General features: G+C 37.9%; 3 protein-coding genes and 2 long non-coding RNA genes across 10 annotated transcripts in view; 2 read left to right on the forward strand and 3 right to left on the reverse strand.

The window, feature by feature from the left end:
* The window catches only part of LOC146450034 (Fanconi anemia group G protein-like), a 33,831-nt gene extending 30,640 nt beyond the window's left edge, over positions 1-3,191 (reverse strand). The window contains exon 1 of one of the 2 annotated variants that reach the window (XM_085100860.1): positions 1,880-3,191. The gene's annotated coding sequence lies outside the window, so the exon portion shown is untranslated. The remainder of the gene's footprint in view (positions 1-1,879) is intronic. The other variant, XM_085100858.1, reaches the window with a different exon arrangement.
* The window catches only part of LOC146450029 (U7 snRNA-associated Sm-like protein LSm10), a 139,733-nt gene extending 135,325 nt beyond the window's left edge, over positions 1-4,408 (forward strand). The window contains exon 4 of the transcript XR_014860401.1: positions 3,230-4,408. The gene's annotated coding sequence lies outside the window, so the exon portion shown is untranslated. The remainder of the gene's footprint in view (positions 1-3,229) is intronic.
* Positions 1-20,856, reverse strand: part of LOC146450033 (uncharacterized) — a 77,309-nt gene extending 56,453 nt beyond the window's left edge. For 2 of the 5 annotated variants that reach the window (XM_085100813.1, XM_085100817.1), the window contains exons 1-8: positions 20,729-20,856; positions 19,179-19,349; positions 18,807-18,881; positions 17,311-18,471; positions 14,216-14,308; positions 13,930-14,025; positions 13,644-13,739; positions 12,806-12,907 (exon numbers count right to left, since the gene is read on the reverse strand). In XM_085100813.1, the coding sequence (XP_084956939.1) occupies positions 12,806-12,907; positions 13,644-13,739; positions 13,930-14,025; positions 14,216-14,308; positions 17,311-18,471; positions 18,807-18,881; positions 19,179-19,227 (1,672 nt within the window). In that variant the 5' untranslated portion in view covers positions 19,228-19,349; positions 20,729-20,856. The remainder of the gene's footprint in view (positions 1-12,805; positions 12,908-13,643; positions 13,740-13,929; positions 14,026-14,215; positions 14,309-17,310; positions 18,472-18,806; positions 18,882-19,178; positions 19,350-20,728) is intronic. The other 3 variants (XM_085100814.1, XM_085100815.1, XM_085100816.1) reach the window with 3 other exon arrangements.
* Positions 4,803-8,745, forward strand: LOC146450035 (uncharacterized). Its single transcript, XR_014860408.1, has 3 exons — positions 4,803-4,831; positions 6,062-8,347; positions 8,603-8,745. It is a non-coding gene; the product is annotated as an uncharacterized LOC146450035 (long non-coding RNA).
* Positions 4,824-6,733, reverse strand: LOC146450036 (uncharacterized). The gene is made up of 2 exons (XR_014860409.1): positions 6,604-6,733; positions 4,824-6,043 (listed from the first exon to the last, which is right to left on the reverse strand). It is a non-coding gene; the product is annotated as an uncharacterized LOC146450036 (long non-coding RNA).
* Positions 20,857-22,794: the final 1,938 nt, after the last annotated feature.

Here is a 22,794-nt window from a genome sequence, read left to right on the forward strand (position 1 = left end):
ATGTTCTTAGAGACTGTTCCATGTTGTTCTTGTACCCTCAAAGTTACCATTATATTCAAATCTCAATTCAGTTGATATAGCTATGTGGCTAAAATCCTTAAGGGTGACTATTTTGGACCAAGTTCCACACATTGAAATGCAAATACCAATCAAAACAGATAAAATAATACATTACCTAGAAGTGATGGCGATAAATCCCAAAATTTCGCATTAACAGCAGTGAACCATAAGTGGAAACTCAATTGACGTGAAGCACTTTTCACTAAAATAAATACAGACTAATGTCTCTGATTTCGGAGTGCCAAATACTTGATGACACTCTTGCAACCATACCCTGTCTAGGACGGGTCCAGGGCAGACTTGTTTGAAATTATATACCCTGTTCAGGGCAGAGAGGGCAAAAACCATACCCTATCCAGCAGCCATCCCTGTATAGCCCATATAGGGGAGTACCCCCTTCCCCCCCCCCCCCCCCGGGCACCTTTATTTAAAAGCAAAATAAATAGGTAAGACCTAAGTTATTCAAAGATCTTTCTTGATCTTTTTTATCTAAAAACATATCCATCAAAATAAGCACAAATTTAAAACATGTTTAATTAAACCAACCATAGTATTTTAAGTTGCCATTTTGATTGATCAGAAAAAAATCTCTTGATGCAACTCAAAGAACAGTGTTCTCTCAGTTTCTCAGTGCAACAAGTAAAAGAAATTTCAGTAAATGACATATAACACTCACAGGGGTGGAGGTGATGGTAGGGTGCAAAGGCAGGGTGCAAATTTGGAAGCAGAGTCCATTTAAATATCATTTAATAGGGATATGATGTGGGATAAAGTTACATTGTGATATTTTGTAAATGCAAGCATGCAAAGAAGATAAGATGGCAAGAAAAGGGTAGAAAACAGGAGTAAAAAAATGTGAACAGTGCTGAGCTCTTCAAACCTTCCTGTCCTCTACTCCTTGTCTTCCAGTCTTTATTGATACCAACTAGGGATTGTTCCAGAAATATCCATACCCCTAGCCTCCTTCCTCAAGGTTATTAGATTTTAACCTTCCATCCCACCCCTTTGAAATTCCATGTAGGTTAGCCGTAGGTCTTTGATTCAAATCTTGTTTATGGCAGGTGGTGTCTGCCTTTTTTTGTTTGGATTTTTAGCATGCAATTTCATAAGTCTTTGTAGTGTTTTTGCAGGCTTATAGACCTTTCATACGCTGCCTTTAGAGTTTTTTTTTCCATTTTTTCTTTATGGCAAAAAACACTGCCAAAAACTAAGGATGACACTGTGATACCAAATATAATGTTTTTTCTGTTAAAAACACCGAGACCGTTTTTGGATTTGAAATGAGTCAGATTAGTGCCTGGGGGCATTTTGGAATAGATATTTTGTGGTGGGCTTTTTTGGCAGGGTCCTTTTTTTTTTTTGTTGTTGTTGTTTCTGTTGTTTTTTATTGGCAATGATTTGGACTTCCGAGCCAGGGCTCAGGGTTTACTAGCCTGATTCTCAGACAGTCCTGGTTGCGACATGGCCACACACTCTCTCCCTTCCTCAGAGAGCATGTGACTGCGAGCAATCATGACTGTCCGAGAATCAGGCTAAAGGTCAACTAGACAAGCCCACACTGATAAACCTGGGGGCAGGGGTTGGGAGGTGGAATTACTCCATAAATAACTTAGGCCCGGTTCTTACGTCGAATTTCTACCGTGTCGAATTCAATTCAATTAAGTGCGGCAGAAATGCGACTGTTGATTCAGACGTCGCACTTGTGCTGCACTTAATTCAGAGTCGATACTGCAGTGTCTGTCGGTCAGCAGTAAATATGATAGACTAGGGTATCGAACATGGTGGACGAATATACGCGTGACCAAAATATTCTCCTTACTGTGCACTTCTTCATCAATGTCATCATCAGAGCTGCAATAGCTCTCCTGCAGTACTTCCATGTAGTTTCCTGCGAGGATTTTCTCTTCTTCAGATGAGCTTTCTTCTTCCTTGGAATCGCGCGGGTGCCATGATGCCATTTTGGACAGTCAGCCTTGATTTACGCATGCTCAACACATTAACATAATGTATGTAAATGTAGGAATTCGATTCAACACGGCAGAAATGCGACGTTTGAATCGGTACTGCATTTCTGCCAGATAATGTGACAAGACCAGTCGAACGTACGGCAGAAATCCGGCAGCTTATTCAGACGTCGAATTTCTGTCGAATTTAATTAGTTTAATTGAATTCGACACAGCAGAAATTCGACGTATGAACCGGGCCTTACCGTAATGATTTCATGTAGCACCCAGGGCACTTATTTACTTATGGTACCTCAAGGGAGTGGGCTTATAAGGGACAGGGTACTTATTTCTTTTATGAGAAACAGCAAATGTGCGAAACCAATCGTTGATATTTATTTAAAAAGGAACAATAACGGATACTGTAAAAGTAACATACAGTGAATATTCACTTAATGGTAGGGAATTTTGAAAATCATCAGTGTATTCAAAGAGATAGCTTCAGTGTTGTTTGCATCAATAACAAATCTTTCCAGCGCAGTATCTTCTACGTCCGATTGGGTTATTCTGTCAAAGGGATTATTGTCACGTGATTTGCTTATGGCTTGATTTGTACTACCTTGAGCCGTTCTAATCCTATTTGACAAGACTACTTTTCCTTGAAACAGTGAATGTTTTCTATCACTGAAACAGAATAGGGGCATTGATTGGAATAAGGGTGCTTACGCAATAGGGGTCGCTTATTAACAAAAATCAGAAGGGGTGCTTATTGGAGAGGGAGAGCTTATTGGAACAAAGGCACTAAATCGAATCATTACGGTAATATGCAGGGATGCTGCTTAACAGGGAAGTTAAAAGCTAGTCATTGTCATAGACAAATTAAAGATGTGCTGATTCTGTGGTTATGGGTACCATGGAAATGAGGTGCTTTTTAAAAGGCAATAACTCTTCATTCCATTGTGTTATTTTAATGTTTTTTTTTTCTTTCTTTATTGATTATTCAATATGTTAAATACTGGGGAGAAATCTTAATCTTATAAGCCCCGGCTTTCTTTGAGATTTCCCCGCCACAAGTCGTTTTCCTAGCTGTTTTGTTACTTTTCTTTTAATTGTAGTTGTCACTTTTTTGTTATGGATGGATAAAAGTTGCTTGAAACACTGAAGAGGCAATACGTCTAATAGAGTTCATATCTGATGCTTATGTTTTTTTAACTTCTTTTTCTCAGCTACAATGTAACTGTTGCAGATGTCTTGCTCTTTCTGGCTGAAACCCTCAAAAGAAGATTCTATCTCGAGTGACATCTCAGGGCAGCATTATCCTGCCACCAAGAGGAGCACATTCTATCCATAGAAGCCTTGCAAATGACAAGCAAGCTTGCAAACAATCAACCTTTAATCAGCCTGCCACTTTAATCACTTCAACTCTTTCTTATTTACATAAGTTTACAGAAGGAAATGAAACCGCCCCAAGTTAAAGAGGCCATTTACTATAAGAAAGGCTCTTAAAATAAGAATGATAAGAAGCAGAATACAAAGATTAATAAGTAAAATCCCTGCAAACAAGAATGATGCACAATTCATCAAACTTGAATGCTATTATGCAGGAATTAAGAAAAACAGTGTCAGTAAAGCCGCCGTTACACGTTGAAACTTTTAGCTGAAACTTGTGTGCAACGGCGCTACGAAACAAGTTTCAGCAGGCGTTGCACCGTGTAACATGGTTGGTTTCGTGAAACTTTTTCGAACTTCCGTTGCGAGACAAGTTTCACGAAAAGTAGAACCGCTTTCTACTTCTGCAACGGCTCGCAACGGTCACAGTGGTGAAAAAACAAGAGTTTCACCGTGTAACACCACTTCGTGAAACTGGTCTCGTTTGCCGCTGCACACAAGTTTCAAGTTACGTGTAACGGCGGCTTAAACAAGTTTAAAATATTAAATTTGTAAAAGAAAATGGAAATGGCAACACTGACATCTTTGGCAATAATTATTGAATTAAGAATGTAGTGAACTGATAAAAGGAAATTCTGCTGGTTTCTCCACATCTAATCCAGACAGAAAGAGACATTTAACAATATTATAACTGTAAAAATTCTTGGGTGCTGATTGGCTTATAGCTGTTGTCTATAAGAGTACAGACAATAACAATGACGTCAGATGTAACAAGTGCACCTTATCGATGGAAACTTGGCAGTGAGTTTTGACATTGACATTTTACGACACCATTTTATGGTTTACAAGAGTATAGACCATAGAAAACTGCCATTGATTTGTTTAATATACAAAAGAAACTTTGTTTACAGGTCCATTAAGTCACATGCAAACTGAAAATGAAAGCATCACATTTTAAACAGGCACTTTTTTATGACCCCAACCCCCGTCACACCTTGTTCTACTTTTGGGGAAATTTTCCATAGCGTCCCCTTCCCCCCCCCCCCCCCCCCACCCCAACAACAACAACAACAAAAAAAAACTGCTGAAAAGTCATGACCCCCCACAAAATCATCATAGCCGCCCCCCCCCCCCCCCTCCTCAGATATAGTCAGAATCCTCTCCTGGGAAGCTGTTGACACACAAATTTTGCATGCATAAGGCATGCTCAATTAAAACCACCTTGTACACCAGATGAAAAGAACCACAGGAAAGCAGCGCTTGATATCTTTCCCTCAAGCGGGCCGTACTTTAGGATTTAATCCAAAGACTCATAAATCTAAACACGGCATGAGTTTCTCCTTCAGCAAGGAAAGGATTAAAAATCATTAGATTAAAAAATTTTAGCGTTAACTCGTCACCCATAGTCACATTATCAAAAAAAAAATTACCTCCACAATGTCACATTTATTGTATATCTATAAAGCTCCATACATTTACATTGCTATCAAAGTATCCTTTTCCATTATTTACAAACAATATTTTGGCCAGAAATGTTGAGTCTCTAAAAATGAGATTACAACTTCTATTCTAAAACTAAACATACAAAATGAGTTGTTTTGATCTTTTTAACGTTTAGTTTTCTTTGTTCCAATGTCATAGGTTTGGCACGTACCTCAATGCAATATATACATTGTACATGTTAAGAGATATATTTATTCACAAAATAAATTTCAAAAAACACAGAGCAAACAGCATACGAAAGAAACGAGTGTGCCTTCTTTGAACTCTACTAACATTTGTCTTAAAACAGAACTTTCCCTTGCTAACACAGTTTTCTCTTTCTCATGTGCTTTTCCCACATGGTCATAAACGCTTTAAACATGCTTCCATAAAAGGAGGTATTTTTACGCGGTTTATGAATACACGCAAAGATCTTGGCAAGTGTACAGAAAAGCCAAAAAGAAAATTGGGAGTAACCATGCATTTTTCAAAGATAATGAACAATATCTAAAACGCTTTTAAAGTTATAACAATATATGGGATTTTTCCAACTGGAAACTTAAGGACAGTGCCTACTTTTGTTACTGCGCATACATTCTGTTTATCTCAAGATACTCGGATTTGCTATGGGTGGTGCCTACTTAAACAGGGATATTTTTGCACTGTTTAAAACTATGTGGAGAAAGCAGAACTTAGCAAGTGTTCTTGGTATCCAAAGAGAAAATTGGGGGTAACCATGCATTTTTCAGAGATGATATAAGCTTCAATTCAGAAAAAAACACCATACATTCCTTTATATTTTACTGCTTTTTAGAAGTATCGTTGCTTAATTATCTCTAAAAAAATGTGTGGTTACCAACAATTTTGGATTCCAAAAGCCCTCTGCTTTGTTCATTTGCTTTTCCTGCATAGTCATAAACTGCACAAAAATATTTATGTATTAGTAGGCACCACCCTCACCACTGCTTTTCATTGATACGCGACCCTCGAATAAAAACTTGAGCATTTGGCGCTCTTGTTTTCAAAAATATGGTGGCCACTGTGTAGCCTGTTCGTTCGACATGGTTGCTTCTTATTCTTCAAGTTTACGTTGGCGAGTGGTGTATTTGCTCGTGCAGGGGTTGAGTGCGATCCCTATAGCAAGACTTCTGAAAGTGGGGTTGACATTTCTGGAGAAAATTACCCAGTCATTATCCAGCCCGGACGGGAAAAGCAAGTAAAATAAATAAACGAGCATGCAGTAGATGACATTGATCGCCTTTTATCATTTACTGCACGATGTATTGTTTATAAGAAGAGTGACTGAGCAATATCCAGAAGTGTACGAAGATGAAATACAGGGATGGCTCACTTCAGCACGCAAGAGGAAAGACAGTCAGTATGGCTTTCCATCAGTCGATGCTCAACCCCTGCACGAGCAAATACACCACTCGCCAACATTAACTTGAAGAATAAGAAGCAACCATATCGACCGAACAGGCTACACAGTGACCGCCATATTTTTTGAAAATAAGAGCGGCATTCCTATAACACCATATAAGGAGCGCATGATTGACGGAAGCAAATCACCAAATGCTCGCGGGAGTTTTTATTCCAGTGTCCTGTATCAATCAAATCGGTGGTAATTATCTCTAAAAAATATGTGGTTACCCCCAATTTTGTTTTTGGAATTCAATAACACTTGTTAAGGTCTTTCTTTCCCGCATAGCAATAAACTGCGCAAAAATACGTTTGTCTTAGTAGGCACATCCGTCCTTAAGAAATCAGTTTCTAGGACCATCCTGAGATGAACAGAACATGCACAGTAGAAAAAGAAGGCACTTTACTTAAAATTGAACCTGTGAAAAGTAAACAAAACAGAAATCCTGGCCACTTGGCCATACAGCACAAATAAAGGCTGATAGAATTTAAATATCAAGTAAGTAAATATAAATTCACAAACAAGCTTCACAAAAAAAAGAAAAGAAAATGGCATAAGGATAAACCCAAAAGATGACTGATTGGCTATACCGCTTCTACATATGAACTTGCTCTGTGTTTTGAGCACTAAATTAAAAAGACACTGATTCTTAATTAAACCTCTGCTTAGCTTTCACTCCGTAAAAACTAAACTCTTACATTAAGATCTTGCACAAGATAAACACAAGGGAAAAATGACAATGAAAGCCCTCCTTATTGGAGATTCAAGTTTATCTTTTTGATTCTCTTATAATAATTTGGGTTTCAAGTCCACTTTCAATGTGGGGGAAAACAGATTTTTATGTAAAGCTTCTGACTGACAAGGATCCAAATTCTGTTCCTGTCTCGTCATTGGTTCATTTTAAGACGCTGTTTAATTCAAAATGGCGGACATGCGTACTGCATAGGAGACAGCTCATTTTGCTGCCGTGCTCTGGTTGGTTGATTTTGATCCAAAATGGCGGTCATGCGTACTCCATAGGAAACAGCTCATTTTCCTGCTATGCTCTGATTGGTTGATTTTGATCCAAAATGGCGGACATGCGTACTGCATAGGAGACAGCTCATTTTGCGGCCGTGCTCTGATTGGTTGATTTTGATCCAAAATGGTGGACATGCGTACTGCAAAGGAAACAGATTTTGTGCTGCTGTCTTCTGATTGGTTGATTTCGATCCAAGATGGCGGCTGCACCTGCAGCAGAAACAGCTCACCTTGAACTAAAACAGTTTGAGTTTTACAGCGTTTGGCGTAATTGTGTTGAAAGAAAGGATTGATGCTTCTGAGACGATAAAATGACCATAAATGAGAATTTTTTCGAGCAGCATTGATGGAAACATAAGATTGGATGTTTGTATGGATAAAAGAGTCTGTGTGGAGTCTAATTAACGCTTGTGGACTGTTCACTTCTTGAAGAACTGTACGAAGTTGAGCTGAAGAATTGAAGAATTTACATGTAAATTAGCAACGTTGGAAAGTGGAACAGAAAAGGATTAAAACCCAACAAGTTTTAGATTGACGTCTGACTTCAAGCTGTTCCTGGTTTTTTAACCTTGTGTACAAGAATTTTTTTAATGGAAAAACAGTGATAAGCTTTCTTCACCATCTTTAATTCCGTGTAGGTGAGTTTTGAAATGTAATAAAATGTGCTTGTTTGAAATGTCATGTTTGTTAATAATTTCTTTGTCTATAAACCGGTCTATCTGATTATATGACATAATCTCATACTTCAATTAAGACAGAAACCATCCTGCATTGAACCAGGTTTCTTGTAATATTAAATTTGCACCAAAAAGCATCTTATCTAAGAAGTTAATCAATCTTTTATTGTCGGCTGGACGTTAACGTAAGATTTTAGTTTCTACGGAGCACTTACATACTTTTGTTATTGGAGTTTTAAATGAGGTTACATTGTTTCAAAAATACAGATGAAAATTGCGCTTAAACTTTGACGACATTAAATATAGATACGGTCACCATGTGCTAGTATGAGTTTGTTACGAACAGGATCACTTATGTTATTGCCCCACAAAACCAAGTGTTTCAGAGTATTATTATTATTACACAACATTTCACAAATCTTTTCAGCGCCTTCACTGTCGAGTTTATTGCCAGACAAAACCAAGTCTATCAGAGAATTATTATTACACAACCCTTCACAAATCTTTTCAGCGCCTTCACTGTCGAATTTATTGTTAGACAAAAACAAGCATTTCAGAGTATTATTATTACACAACCCTTCACAAATCTTATCAGCGCATTCACTGTCGAGTTTATTGCCAGACAAATCCAAGTGTGTCAGAGTATTATTATTACACAACATTTCACAAATCTTATCAGCGCATTTACTGTCCAGTTTATTGTGAGAGAAATTCAATTGTTTCACAGTTGTGTTCTCAGTAAGCATCTTAGCAATGACATCACACTCAACATAACCTACATTTCTATTAAAGACAAATACACTTTGAAGTGTCAGAAACTTACCGAAAGTACGTGCCAAATCTAAATGAAAATTACTACCTTCTTTTTTGCATTCCTTAATGCACTCCACTGCAACAAAAAACTTTCCATTACTCTTCTTGAGAGCCTCCAAATTCCCGTCACCTTGGTCAATGTGAGCCGCCAAACTCTGGATAAGAGCAGTTGCTTTGTCTTCTGATTCTTGTGTGAGTATGCCGCATGTAAACAGCAGCACTTGTTTGAGGTCAGCATGCTCAGAGAAATATCTCTCGTCAGCAGCTAAATCATCAGGACTCATTTCTCCACACATAAGCTGGTCACAGAGATAAAAGGAAGCAAACCACTCTTCAAAACTCTTGTGAACAAACGAGTACTGGGGATGCGGTTTTCGTCTGCTGCTTCCGCGCTGCCATGACAGGAAACCGAACCCTAGGATGTCATCCGTGTGACTTTCAAGTTGATTCTTCTCAAAAAACTTCTTGTTTTCAAGTAGAGCGTTCCACGCTATCAAGCCAAGCTGTTTTAGCTGTGATTTGTGCTCTTCAATGACATTTTCACTCGTTTCTGGTAAGTTCTTCTTTTTCTTGTACCTTCTCAGGACATCCTCTACAATCTCCCAGTAAAGTTTTGTTTTACTTTCGGGAAGCTTGCCATCCGAGTCTTCACAAAGAAGGCAGATAAGTGCAGTGTTGAGGGGATTTGCGATCAATTCTTTTAGGCTTTGATCTTCCTCCAGTTTGTCTAAGAGATTTTGGGCCGTTTTTGCTCCCTGCTCTCCCTTGCCTTCAAAGAATTTTTGAATAAACTCACTGGCATCAGTTGAGGTAAATCCTTCTATTTCCAGTAGCGTGTCACAGTATTTCACAACTTCTATGCCAGCCTCGTGCCGAGCTGTAACCACAAGGGGACATTTATGGAGCATTGTACTTTTACCTTTGATGATGTCTTGTAACTCTGACAATTTACCACTCGGTAACTCGTCTAATCCATCCAGGACAAGCAAAACATTAGACTGATTGTGTTTAATGAAGTCGAAGAATTTCTCTCGTTCTTGTTCTTTAATATCTGAAGGCAGGACTTGAGCGGCAATGGCGTCCTGAAGGTTTGAATTCATGTCACAACATCTCACCAACAGAACCAGTTTAAATTTCAGAAAATCTTTTCCTGCGTTACCGGTAGCCCAATCAAACGCAAGTTTGTTGCAGTATGTTGTTTTCCCCATACCAGGGTCACCCTCAATTAACACTGCCCTTGGGTTGGGGCAGCTTTCATGTGGTTGAAAGATAGCAGACATTTCCACAACCTTTTCCGTCAATGATCCTCTCGTTTTATCCTTGTTGCGCATTATGAGCCGGGTGAAGAGTTCTTTAAGGGAAAAGAAGAAATTTCCTTGACACCAAGGGAACAGATCAAGGTATTCTACATCTCTTCTGTACAGTTCACGTATTGGGTCAATATACTCTGCCTCCAAACCATCTAAAAGTAAAAAAAAATTATTAGCAAAATACTATGTCGGGTTTTGTTTAGACTCTTCACATCTTTTTTTGCTTTACGGTCAGTATAAATTGCAGACTGGATATTATAGCCATTGAACAGGCTCCCAAGTGGGGTATAGGGCGAAGACAAAAATCAACAGTTTTTTCCATGGGATAAGCTACAAAATATCAAAAATTTTCGCGGGTTTGATTTTCCTTTGGACTGGATTTAATAATGGACAACTACGTAAAAGAAAGACATTTACTGTCTGGATGCTGCTTTTTTTTGTTCAACCTTCTCTATTAATTTTTAAGCGTGCCTCTTGTTACGAAAGGAAGATTTGCACAAGTCAACTCCTACTGAGGAGGTTTGGAGTTAGTCTCTTGGAACTGACCTTTTTCTTCAGTTGACTTCAGGGTCTCCAGCTTCTCACTGATGTTTCTAATATCACTTTTCATCTGTTCAAGATCTTCTCTGTCGATTTCTGGGAAACAAAAAACTTTGTTGCATTCAAGTCAATTTAATTGGGAACTAACTTACAGTAACTACTATATTGTTGCTATGGAATGTTCCTATATGTAACCCAGGGGGGGTACTTGGGTATATTAGTGACGGGGACGTGCGAAGACCTTTTTTGGGTTTGAAATTCTCGGCTTAGGACTTTTTTGGGGTTTGAAATTTTCTAGTGGACCTTTTTTGCCCTTAAGATTTTGGCGAGGACTTTTTTTGGGGTTGATGCCCAAATCAACCAAAATCAAAATCAAAATCGTGCCCTACCATTCTTGATTTTACGCAAAACGATTTCACTAACAAGTTTAAACCATGCAAATAAAATGACAAGACAAAGACAACTCTCCTTAAAGTTATATCGGTTTATTTGTTAACGAACAATCATCTTGTATCAGACTTTTTTTGGGTCACGTTTTTGGCTGCTGGACTTTTTTGGGGTTTTCCTTAGCGTGACGGGATTTTTTTGGGGTTTCAAAATTTGGCCTCATTCGCACCTCCCCGTCACTAATATACCCGAGTACCCCCCCTGGGATATGTAATCATCAATTATCTAATCAATCAAAATCATCAAAGATTTTAATAGGGAATTGAAAGCTTATATTTCAACATAAATTTCGATCCTGAATAGGAAACATTTCTATTTAATTTAATATGACAGGATCAAGGAATATTTTTTTCTCTAACATCAATTATCTTGATTGGAAACCCTAGTTGTTTGGACCATCTTTTTGGTTAATACGGACACCAAGGTGACGTGCCAAAGTGTGATCAGTATTATCTGGGTGTCTGCAGGCTCTCAGAAAAAAAAATCATGGACTGATAATAGAAATTTTTTCAGCAACAAAACATTTTTTGTACCTCTTCATGTGCCTGTAACTGCAGCTGTAACAAGTTCAAACTAAAGAAACCTTATGCTCGTTTATCATATCCTCGGACTAACAGTGAAGTTAACGGAATCAAAGTCCTATCATCATCGCATAATGGGCAGAAAACTGAATTAATAACTACAGTAAAAGGGGAAAAGACCGGAAATAGACAGAATGATCAAACATGTCACGACATTTAGCAGCCTACTGATTTTAGTAATAAAATCGTATTAACTCAAAGAAATCTGTCATTATTTAAACAGGTTACAATGTCTACATTTTGCATAATTGTGACAATAAAAATAGTCAGTGCGCAGATAACCAGTGTCTGTGAAGCGGGGTTCACGACGTAGGAGAGTTTGTCGCTCGGGACACAGAAGAGTGTCCGTTGTCCGTAGTGAGCAAGGTAATTTTAGAGGAAATATGTGACCTTTTCATCGGGACAAACAAAACTGTCCATAATATCCGGGTGAACATACAGAAGTGTTCCACTGTCAAAGGTTTTAAAAGATTTTTGAGTCGCAACCATATTTAGCAAGGCAGATGACCAGAACAGAAAAAGTAGTAGTGAGCAAGGTAAATTTAGAGGAAATATGTGACCTTTTCATCGGGACAAACAAAACTGTCCATAATATCCCGGTGTCCATACAGAAGTGTTCCACTGTCAAAGGTTTTAAAAGATTTTTGAGTTGCAACCATATTTGGTAAGGCAGATCACCAGAACAGAAAAAGGCTTAAACTCAAATGGTTCACACATGTAAAAATTGAAAATAGTGCCAATAGTTAAAGATCCCCAGTGTGCAAAACGTGATGTATCAATTTTTTTTTATTTAGAATATTTATAGAAGTTGATGTGTAAAGTACAATTATATTGATCCACTTCTTTCAGTAGCGAGCTTTAGGGATTTTTCTGTCTGTTGCAATGTTGGAGACTGGCACTAGTTCCATGCATGTCATGACAATTTTTTTTAAATCCATCTGTTCACCCTAGCTCATATTTCACCAAAAAAGCCCCACAACAAAACAAAGATTCAGAATCATCCCTAAAAATCACCTAGCAACAACCCTTATTCTGTAGTCAAATTGTCCCCCTACTAAATCCTATTAATTTTTCAATTGATACAAGAATAGATAGAGTTAGAAGTTAATATTTCGGAACTGACCTGTATTCCCAGTTTCAAATGACTTCAGGGTGCCAACTTCCAGCTTCTCGCTCATGTTTCTAATATCACCTTTCATCTGTGCAAGATCATCTCTCAGGATTTCTGAGAACAAACAACTTTGTTATGTTCAAGTCAATTTAAGTGGAAACTAACTAGTTTCCATATTGTACGTTGCTAGGGAAACTTCCTCATCATCAATTACCTTGGAAACTTTAACTTCCACAAAAAATCTGTTTGGACCATCTCTTTCGATTAAAAGGTTTAAATTTAAAGATTTTCAAGTTACAACCATACTTGACAAGTCATGTGATCAGAACAGAAAAGGCTTAAAACTAAAATGGCATGCAAGTGAAAATTGAAAATACATTACAAATAGTTAAAGATCGCCAGTGTGTCAAACATGATGTATTGATTTTTTTTTTTAGTTAGAATATTTATTGAAGTTAGGATGTCAAAGCACAATAATTATTGCTATATTCAACAATTTTCTTCAGTAGCCAGTTTTATGTTGCGAGGTTGGGGACTAGCACTAGTTACATGCATGTCATGACAATCTTTTTAAAATCCATCTGTTCACCCTCAAATAATTTTTTTTAAAATCCATCTCTTCACCCTCATATATTTCTTTAAAATCCATATGGTTTCTTGCATATATTGCACCAAAAAAGCACCACAAAACACTGCAAAACAGAGTATCAGAATATGCCATCCCTAAAAATCACCCAGCAACAACTGTTATTCTGTAGTACAAGTTAGTCGTCCCCCCTTAAAATACTAAATCCTATTAATTTTTCAATAGATACAGGATAGAGTTAGGAGTTAGTCTGTTGGAACTGACCTTTATCCGCAGTTTCAGATGACTTCAGGGTCTCCAACTTCTCGCTGATGTTTCTAATATCACTTTTCACCTGCTTGAGATCATCTCTGACAATTTCTAGAAGATTTATTTATAAATAAGTTTGTAAGCTAAAGTGAATAAAGCTAAACAATTTTATGTCTCCCATTCAATATCAAAATTGATGAAAAATTACTCAGTATTTTTACAATTTTATTAATTTTTCACATGATAGGGGAGCTATCAATAGATACAGGATAGAGTTAGCAGTTAGTCTCTTGGAACTGACCTTTATCCTCAGTTTCAGATGACTTCAGGGTCTCCAACTTCTCGCTGATGTTTCTAATATCACTTTTCACCTGCTTGAGATCATCTCTGACAATTTCTAGAAGATTTATTTATAAATAAGTTTGTAAGCTAAAGTGAATAAAGCTAAACAATTTTATGTCTCCCATTCAATATCAAAATTGATGAAAACTTACTCAGTATTTTTACAATTTTATTAATTTTTCAAATGATAGGGGAGCTATCAATAGATACAGGATAGAGTTAGCAGTTAGTCTCTTGGAACTGACCTTTATCCTCAGTTTCAGATGACTTCAGGGTCTCCAACTTCTCGCTGTTTCTAATATCACTTTTCACCTGCTTGAGATCATCTCTGACGATTTCTAGAAGATTTATTTAAATAAGTTTGTTATGTTCAAGTCAATATCAAATTGATGAAAAATTACTTAATATACATAGGGGAGCTCAAGTGGGGTTATAAATACTCCAACCAGATACAAAACCTTTGCCCTGAACTTATATATGGTGATCAATATATTGCAGACATAACTAATCGATGAACGTTGATATCAATGAGGAATGGATGGGTAATCAATGGGTAATCAGCTGATTATTATTACTCATTGATTTATTGCTGATAATCAATGAGTAATCAATGACTTGTCTAATCAAACAAAAATTTTTGTGGCCTTTTGATTACTCATCAGTGACATAATGATTACACACTGATCTGTTTATAGTCATTGATATTGATTATTACTCATTGGGAAATGGTTTGCAGCAGGCTAGAATTGACCTCACGATTTTGAGAAATACCGTTGCATGGAGTGGAAAATGATGCATTACATTGATGATAAGAGTCGAAGTTTTAGTTCTCAAACAGAACAGCCGATCAATAAAATTGTGACGGCAGTGACCTATTCAATTTTTTTTCTTTTTCACATTTGATTGTAATACGTCTAGCCATGCATACAATGATACCTGAGTGAGTAATCAATGCATTTGAATATGCAAATAGTCGATCAATGACTAATCAATGGCCCAACAGTACAGTTGAATATTTCAGGAACTGACTTTCAGTTACCTGTTAAACCAGGGATGTCAAAAAGATTATAATTGTAAAGAAGCAAGAGATATTTAATATAAGAAAGTAGTACAAACATGAGAAATTTCCAATGAGATATCCCAAGCGATCTCCCCTAGTTTTTAATGTTTGGATTAGTTGATTCATTGATATGCCAAGAGAGCCATCACATGAAAACATCAACTTGAAGGAAGTTAGAACACTTTCCTGTTCCTAATGAAACAGATGATGGCACCAACATAGTTGTTGGAAGTGCAGGTACTGGAAGACATTAAAACGCAATCAGGCTAATGCATGCTTTTGAATTTTGAAGTCGGTATGCTGCTCTGTGCATGCTTTTGGCAAAAATATTTGCAGGGCTCATGATTTCTTTATTTGGCTTTTTATCTCAAGCTTTACGATTAAAAAATTCATTGCATCAGTCAACAGAAAATATCAGGGTGAATATATCCTCCCATACACTCTGCCAAACAACTTAGATTATTATCATTCAATGCTTTTTCTTCCTTTTCATTAGCCAAAAGTAAACCATGTGACCTGCAAATAACTGCTTATAAAAATAATGATCTGCTCATACGTAATACTGTCCAACTGTGCATGTGTTGAATTGCTGCTTATATAATATTCTGCTCATGCATAATTATTGAAACCACGCTCTTGTGTGAAAATGGCAGATGGCTTCCTCGAGCTGTCAGAGAGTGATTTCCAAAAAATATTTTTTTAAAAACAAACTGGGTGATCGAATGATAAAACAGTTATTGAACTGAGTTATTGCAAAAAATCGTGATTTGTATAAAGTGGTTGGGAGTGGAATTATTCCCGGTTTTGCTGAAAGGCCCCATTTACAGTTCACAGCCCTGTGGCCCGCAGCCCACCTAAAAGCCCACGGCCCCCTTCACAGTTCACGGCCTGGGAAAATTTTTTTAATGCCCACTTCAAGATGGCTGACACCTACCATGACAGACTGATAACTAGCAAAATAACACCCCGCTTACCCAAAATTGCAATCTGGTTAACCAAATTCAGCTTAGGTAACACATTGTCATGCAGTTGGCCTTATTATGTGGGGCTAGGATATCTAGCCAAAAAACTGCTGCTTGTGGCAGTCAGTTGTCGGATGTCGTAGTGGTAAGGTCCCGCTTGGTTTCCTCATTCAACTTATCTTTCGGTAATTTCTTCGTCTAGCTTAACAAGATGCCTATGCTGGCATTTACGTGTGATGCTGTGGCTGATTTATTTAATCCAATTGTATGCTTCGCAAATTGATAGAACTATCCTTGCTAATGGAATAGTTTGAGTCATGCGAAGATTCCGTTATGTTGTTTTCCTTGTGTTACGCTACTTATGGTTGGACCGGAAATTTTGGAAATTCCATTAGGATAACGTAAGCTTATCAATGACCTCTTTTCAGTCTCCCATCATGGTTCTAAGACTGTCAAACAAAGCACGATTCCTTCGCCAGGAACTCTCCAATTTCCACCGTTTTAAATGCCAAGTTGTCCTTAGAAGTTATTCTTTCGATTTACGGCTTCAAAATGGTTAAATTTCCATTTGAAAATGGCACACTTGGGTCCACAATATGTTAACAATATGGCCGGCACAAATTTAATCCAAGTTTAATGAATAAACCAAATGATGCCTTGACGTCACACAGGTAGGGGTGAGTGGGTCCCCTCCCTCGCCATATACACGACAAGAATGGATTTTGACTGGCCTGCTTTTGTTGAAGACAATCAGAACAATACATCCCAAGTAGGAGAGGGCAGAGTTTAATGAATAAATTAATGTGCAGATTTGTGACTACCATGAAAAAAAGATACGGAGCCTGTTTTTAGACATGGCATGCCCTCAGGGCATCCCGCATAAAAAGTGGGGAAGTCCGTGATTTATAGTATCCGCCATCTCAAAGTGAGCATAAAAAAAAGGCCCGGACCATGAACTGTGAGGTGGGCCATCGGGCCGTGGGCTTTGAGGTGGACTGCAGGCCATGCAGCTGTGAACTGTAAAGTGGCCCACAGGCCACCAGGCCATTGGCTGTGAGAGTATTTAGTATTTATTTAGCTCTAAATAATATAATTATTTGAAAACCACTCTAAAACAACATGTAATGAATGCTTCACATTTCCTGGAAACATATAATTTTCTAGTTTGGAACTAATGTGCATAGTTTTCAAAGTTTACCCTTTTGCAATTAATTTCTCTGTAATTTTTAGGAATCTTGAAAAGTAAGTTTATTGATAACCTCTAAAATCTAATATAAGAGACTTTGATTAATCACCAAAAAAAATGACTTAAACATACCAGGAGTTACTCTGACCATCCTCTCAAAAATATCATTGCGCTGTTTGACCCAACTGTATTTGTTCTCATAGGAAGTGCGTAGAACTTTAGCCTCCTCAAGTCGTCTTGACCTGTCTTTATCCCACATTTCAGTGATGGCTGCAGCCCATATCTTGGGATCCTCTGAGTCAATAACAAATGATTCACCATGCGGTACTTCGCTAAGGGCTTCTCCAAAACCTGAGTTCTTACTGACAAGCACAGGCAAACCAGCTGAAAGGGCCTCAAGACCTGTCAGTCCAAAGCCCTCTGTTCTAGAAGGCATGACTGCAAGATCCACCTCACAGAATAATCGTTTTAAGCTCTCACGGCTGTTGACATAGCCTCTTACCTTCAGTCGATTCGCAGGAATACCACAATCCAATAAACGTGCTGCTACTTCCTCGTGCTTTCCCTCAGGTGCTCCAACGAAAACAAGATGGGTGTCGGGTAATGAAGCAACAGCTTTTCCTGCAATGTCAAATCCCTTCAAGGCAAAATCTTCAGCATCTCCGCGGCCAAATACAAGGACACTGCAATGTTTTCTCTCGTTAGGAACCTGTTTAACACTCACAAACTCATCAAAGACACCAGGAGTCAAGTTGAAAATAGTTTGACCTTTTTCACACCCACGAAGATATGTGCTGAAGGCCTCGCTCAGCTTAGGCCCTACACCTACGACAAAATCAGCCATCTCGCACAGCTCTACTTCAATCTGGTGCTTTTCTTCCCCTTTTGAAATAGGATTTGAGTAGGATTTAAACATTCCAAGTTCCTCTGGATCTGTGTGGACTACTTGGACCCACCTGCACTTGTGAGAGTCTCTTATAACTTGTGCCTGGTGACCAAGTTTCACTCCATGACCAATGACAATGTCAATTTGTAAATGTTCTGGTGGAAAACTAAGCCATTCCAGCTCATCATAACCTGGCCGCCGTCTTGCCTCAATGATGTTTATGTTGTGGTTGAGGGCTTCTTTCTTCTCCTGCTCACTGCATTGTGGTACAAAGAAAGTGATTCTCACCTCAGGACACTTGGCCAACTGAATGGCTAATTCTCTATTTATGGTGGAAAGTCCTCCCTTGGTTGATCCCCATTCAGATGCCAAAATGGTGACTTGAACTGTCCTGGATTCTTGCAATTCTGGTGGGGTGGAAGACATTATCAAGCACAATAATTTGATTCAGACATTCCAGGGAGTGGGAATCCTCAGATTTTTGTGCTGGGTTTTATGGCTGTATTCTCCAAATCCTTGCTTACCCTCTTAAATTCATACCATTTTCAGACCTGGTCTGTAGAAATTCAGCATGCCCATTTCTGTGACATCGATACCTTTTTTCTGACTCAGTAAATTGACTTTCAGGAGCTCTGATCTGTTGACCATCGACACCTAATTAACTGTGAACACAATCTCTGCTGAAACTTTATTTCATGGACAAGATCATTGATTCAGAGGCCTCAAATTTCTGTCAACCTACCTTGATGCGCAGCTGTTGACATTTGCCTTGAAAAGGCACCACTTTCCACTCGTTTGTGGTCTTCTCTGTTTTCCTCTGAGGAAAAGTTTTTTTACTCACATTAGCTGGCCATAAGGATTGAAAACAAAATGAAACATTGAAATATGAAATATTATGACATTTAATGTCATAATATTTCATTTACAAAACACTAAAAACAACCACAGAAAATTTTACCTAATTTAGTTAATTTTATGTGGTATGACGTGCTGTTGGTTTCTGCATGATTAATTCATTTTTGTGGATGAAAGTTTTGTTTTCAAAATGTTAATAACATGTAAACTGGAACATTGGAAAGGTTTTAAAAAGTATTGAAAATCTTCAGAAACTCACCTTCATCCTCAGTTGAAGATACCCACAACTTTGCAAAAATGCTTCCCATCTTATAAGTTTCAATTCAGTGAGGATACTGTGAGTAGCTTCCTGAACTAGGCCTCCAGGCTGGTAGCTGAGTGTAGATGTGTATTCTGTTTCATCTACTGAGTTGGTACAGTAATTTAGCCACTGTAAAGAGATTAACAAATAAATAATCTTGGCATTTTAAGGTCTGGCCCTTCCTCAGAGCAAATTTGCTTTGACAAATGGCTAGCATTCCAAATGTCAACTCTTGAATCTCCTTATCATGACCAAATTACCTTATATAATTATCAACTCTGTTGATAAAACCGTTTTCTGAACCTTACCCTGACAGAGCTCTATTGGGTACAGATGACACTTGGGGCCAATTATTTAAACAGAGTCACTTTCACCAGACAATCAGAAGCCTCCAAATCGGTTTATAAGTGGTTTATTTTAAGTAGATAAATAGTTTTCTGGTCTGGGATGCAAGCCTTCTTGTTACCAATGGCAGTGGACAATGTTTAGATATGATTGTTGGCAAAATTGAAAATGGCTTAGAGCGGGGTTTTCTTAAACACCATCTAAACTGAGAATGATGTATTATTCTAGGTGGTGACACAGGCATATAAATTTTGGAAAAAAAGATATCCAAGTGCTCCTATCAGGAGTCGAACCTAAAACTTTCCCATTACTAGTTTGGATGCTCTACCACTGAGCTACAGGAGACTCGTGGGAGCAAAGGCCATTAAACTAGGTTCATGGAACAAATGTCTTGCATACTGCTAGGATAAATGTTGAGCGTGTGGTAAATGAAATAAATGTGATGGTATATTTCTAGCCTGGTAAATGAATGAGAATGATGTATTATTCTAGAAAGTGACACAGGCATACTCGGAAAAAAGAAATCCGAGTGCGCTTCTATCAGGAGTTGTCCCATGAACCTAGTTTAATGGCCTTAGCTCCCACGAGTCTCCTGTAGCTCAGTGGTAGAGCATCCGAACTAGTAATCGTAAGGTCTTAGGTTCGACTCCTGATAGGAGCACTCAGATTTCTTTTTACCGAGTATGCCTGTGCCACTTTCTAGAATAATACATCATTCTCACTCATTTACTAGGTTGGAAATATACCATCACACTTATTTCATTTACCATCTAAACGTCTTTAATTTTAATAACTGACCCTTGAAGTTTAGCATGACGAACAATAAATAATTTTTTTTTAAACACTGATTATAACTTGGAATTCACAGAAAAGTATCATAATGGGAGTTACACTATTAACACAGACTCAAGGGCTTAGAGCAGGAATCAGGTATGTGATACATTTTTAATTTGAGGCTTGACATTTAAATTGATTTAAGGTTTATTTTGGCATATAGAGACTAACTGGATATCATTAGCTCGAATGGATTGAGTTGCCATACATGTCCAATATACACCATCAGATTCTGGTAATCTGAGAGCTAATTAAAAGTGATCAGATGGACTAACAAAAACTCCAGCCGTAAAATTCATTAACCAGAAGTCCTATTGTCATCAACTTACCGGAAGTCTAGTCGTGAAAAAGAACCAGAACAACAAAGCAATAGAAATGTCATCCAATAGAGTCTATTGGAGTCCACTGGAGACGGATTGTCAATAATAATTATTGGATCTCAAGGCACAAAAGTCAGTGATCTGAAAAAGAAAAAGATTATAACATTATGCAAAAATAAAACTCTTAAAAAATAATTGTATCTGATCATGACCTGAAATTAAGGTATAAAACCACTTAATTTTCAGCAGCCCTATTGAGCCTCTCTATGGGTACCCGCGGTCTTCGATTTCTTCGCGATTTTTTCGCAAATCTTCGTTTTTTTAGGAAGATCTTCGTTTTTTCAGATTGAAATGGTTTAAGCGTTTATTCAGTGTTATTCACAATTGATAAATATTTCACTTCAATAGCAAATTGTATAACTCACTGTTTAAATTCACGAAAAGCAATATAAATTAACAGTTCTTGAAACAATAAAGGATTGTTAGATTCTTTGGCGACGTTTTAACCCCATTTTAACATGCTAGGTTTTGATGAGATTCCACGAAATCGAAACTGCAGTAAAATTGTATGAGAAACAACATAAGACACTCGCCAGAAGAAATACACCAACATCCTAGAGACTCACAAGAACGTTGTCTGTCTAAGCTTTAAATGTCTGCTGCGGATGCGAGCTAGGCCACTAAATAATGGAGGTACATGTCAGCTCTAAAACACAGTAGCTGTTTTTCAGATAAGAGACAACTCAGAAAGCTAAAAGACAGCGCTACAACGAAGCTATAGCCCTCGAAAGCGAGAGACAACAATGATGAGCTTTGTAAAGATGACGATCTGTTAGACACTCATATCCGTGCACTCCTCACCCAGCGCGATACACTAGCAGAAGCATTTTAAATTCACGAGTTAAGAAATCTACGGATCCTGTATCTTTACAGACAACAGTTATTTAGCACTACCTAAAATCTTGAAGTCAATAGAAGCCGATGGGCTTAACAAATGTCACAGAGCTGGCAAACACAATGGCATATCAACGCCTAATCCTTACGGCTCTTAGTGATCAGTAAGAAATCCTCCATTCAGTCGTGGATTCAGTATATTTGAGAATTCCCCCTCACGATCAAGACAAACACCATTAAGAGCGGTCGCATCACATTTTGATCTAAAGGGAAGATTCTCTTATGCAAAAGGAAAATCGCTTAAAGACATATGCATGCTTGTAAAACCAAAACTGAAAAGGCTTTTATCAACATAACGGACATAAACTGGGAGTCGCGCAGATCTGTCAACCCAATTTTAACACACAGAAATGTGGTTAAGAATGCCAAAATTCAGAAATAACAGATACTTTCTATAGCGTTTAAGAGTTTTGACAGTTTTAATTTATATCTGAGTGCTCAATTTGATCACGCAAATTTTGGTAAATTTTCAGATCTTCGCTTCAATGTTGAGATCTTCGTTTTTTCAGCGGTGATCTTCGTGTCTTCGATTTCTTCGGAAATACCCATAGAGAGGCTCCCTATTCTGTTGTCTAAAATGACGACTATGAATTAACTAACTAGCTTGGATGAATGTCATGCACCAACACCTCATGTGTAACATTTAATCGCTGAGTCATTGTTGCCTGTGCCAGGCTTATAAAGCTTGTGCCTGCCCCCGTGGAGTTCCATGATGTTTTGCTCTCTCCATTATTCTCCAAAAGAACATGATTTACATTTCACTTTGTACACAATTCCTGTGACTATTTACGAATGGGTGATCTTTTAAATGCTTTTTGAACACATCACAAAGTGTTTTGATCGGTGTGAATGCATGCGGTTTTTAATTATAAGGTGTCTTGGTCCGGTATGTCAAATTCTTTCAGAGACATTTTTCTAAAAGGGGCAGAGCACAAGCCAGCTTAGACGCAACAATACCTCACGGAGACGACAGAGATTGACTTCTAACCAAAAGCGTGTTCCAGACTATATATTTCTCAAAATATTTCAAAACATTTATGAAGGCACTTTCGAAAATATTACAATAGATAACCTGCATAATTTCTACATTTTCTCATCCGTGTTTAAACATTACAGAGCCC

Source organism: Pavona decussata, unplaced genomic scaffold, assembly GCF_977016875.1.
Source record: "Pavona decussata unplaced genomic scaffold, jaPavDecu1.1 SCAFFOLD_510, whole genome shotgun sequence".
NCBI lineage: Eukaryota > Metazoa > Cnidaria > Anthozoa > Scleractinia > Agariciidae > Pavona > Pavona decussata.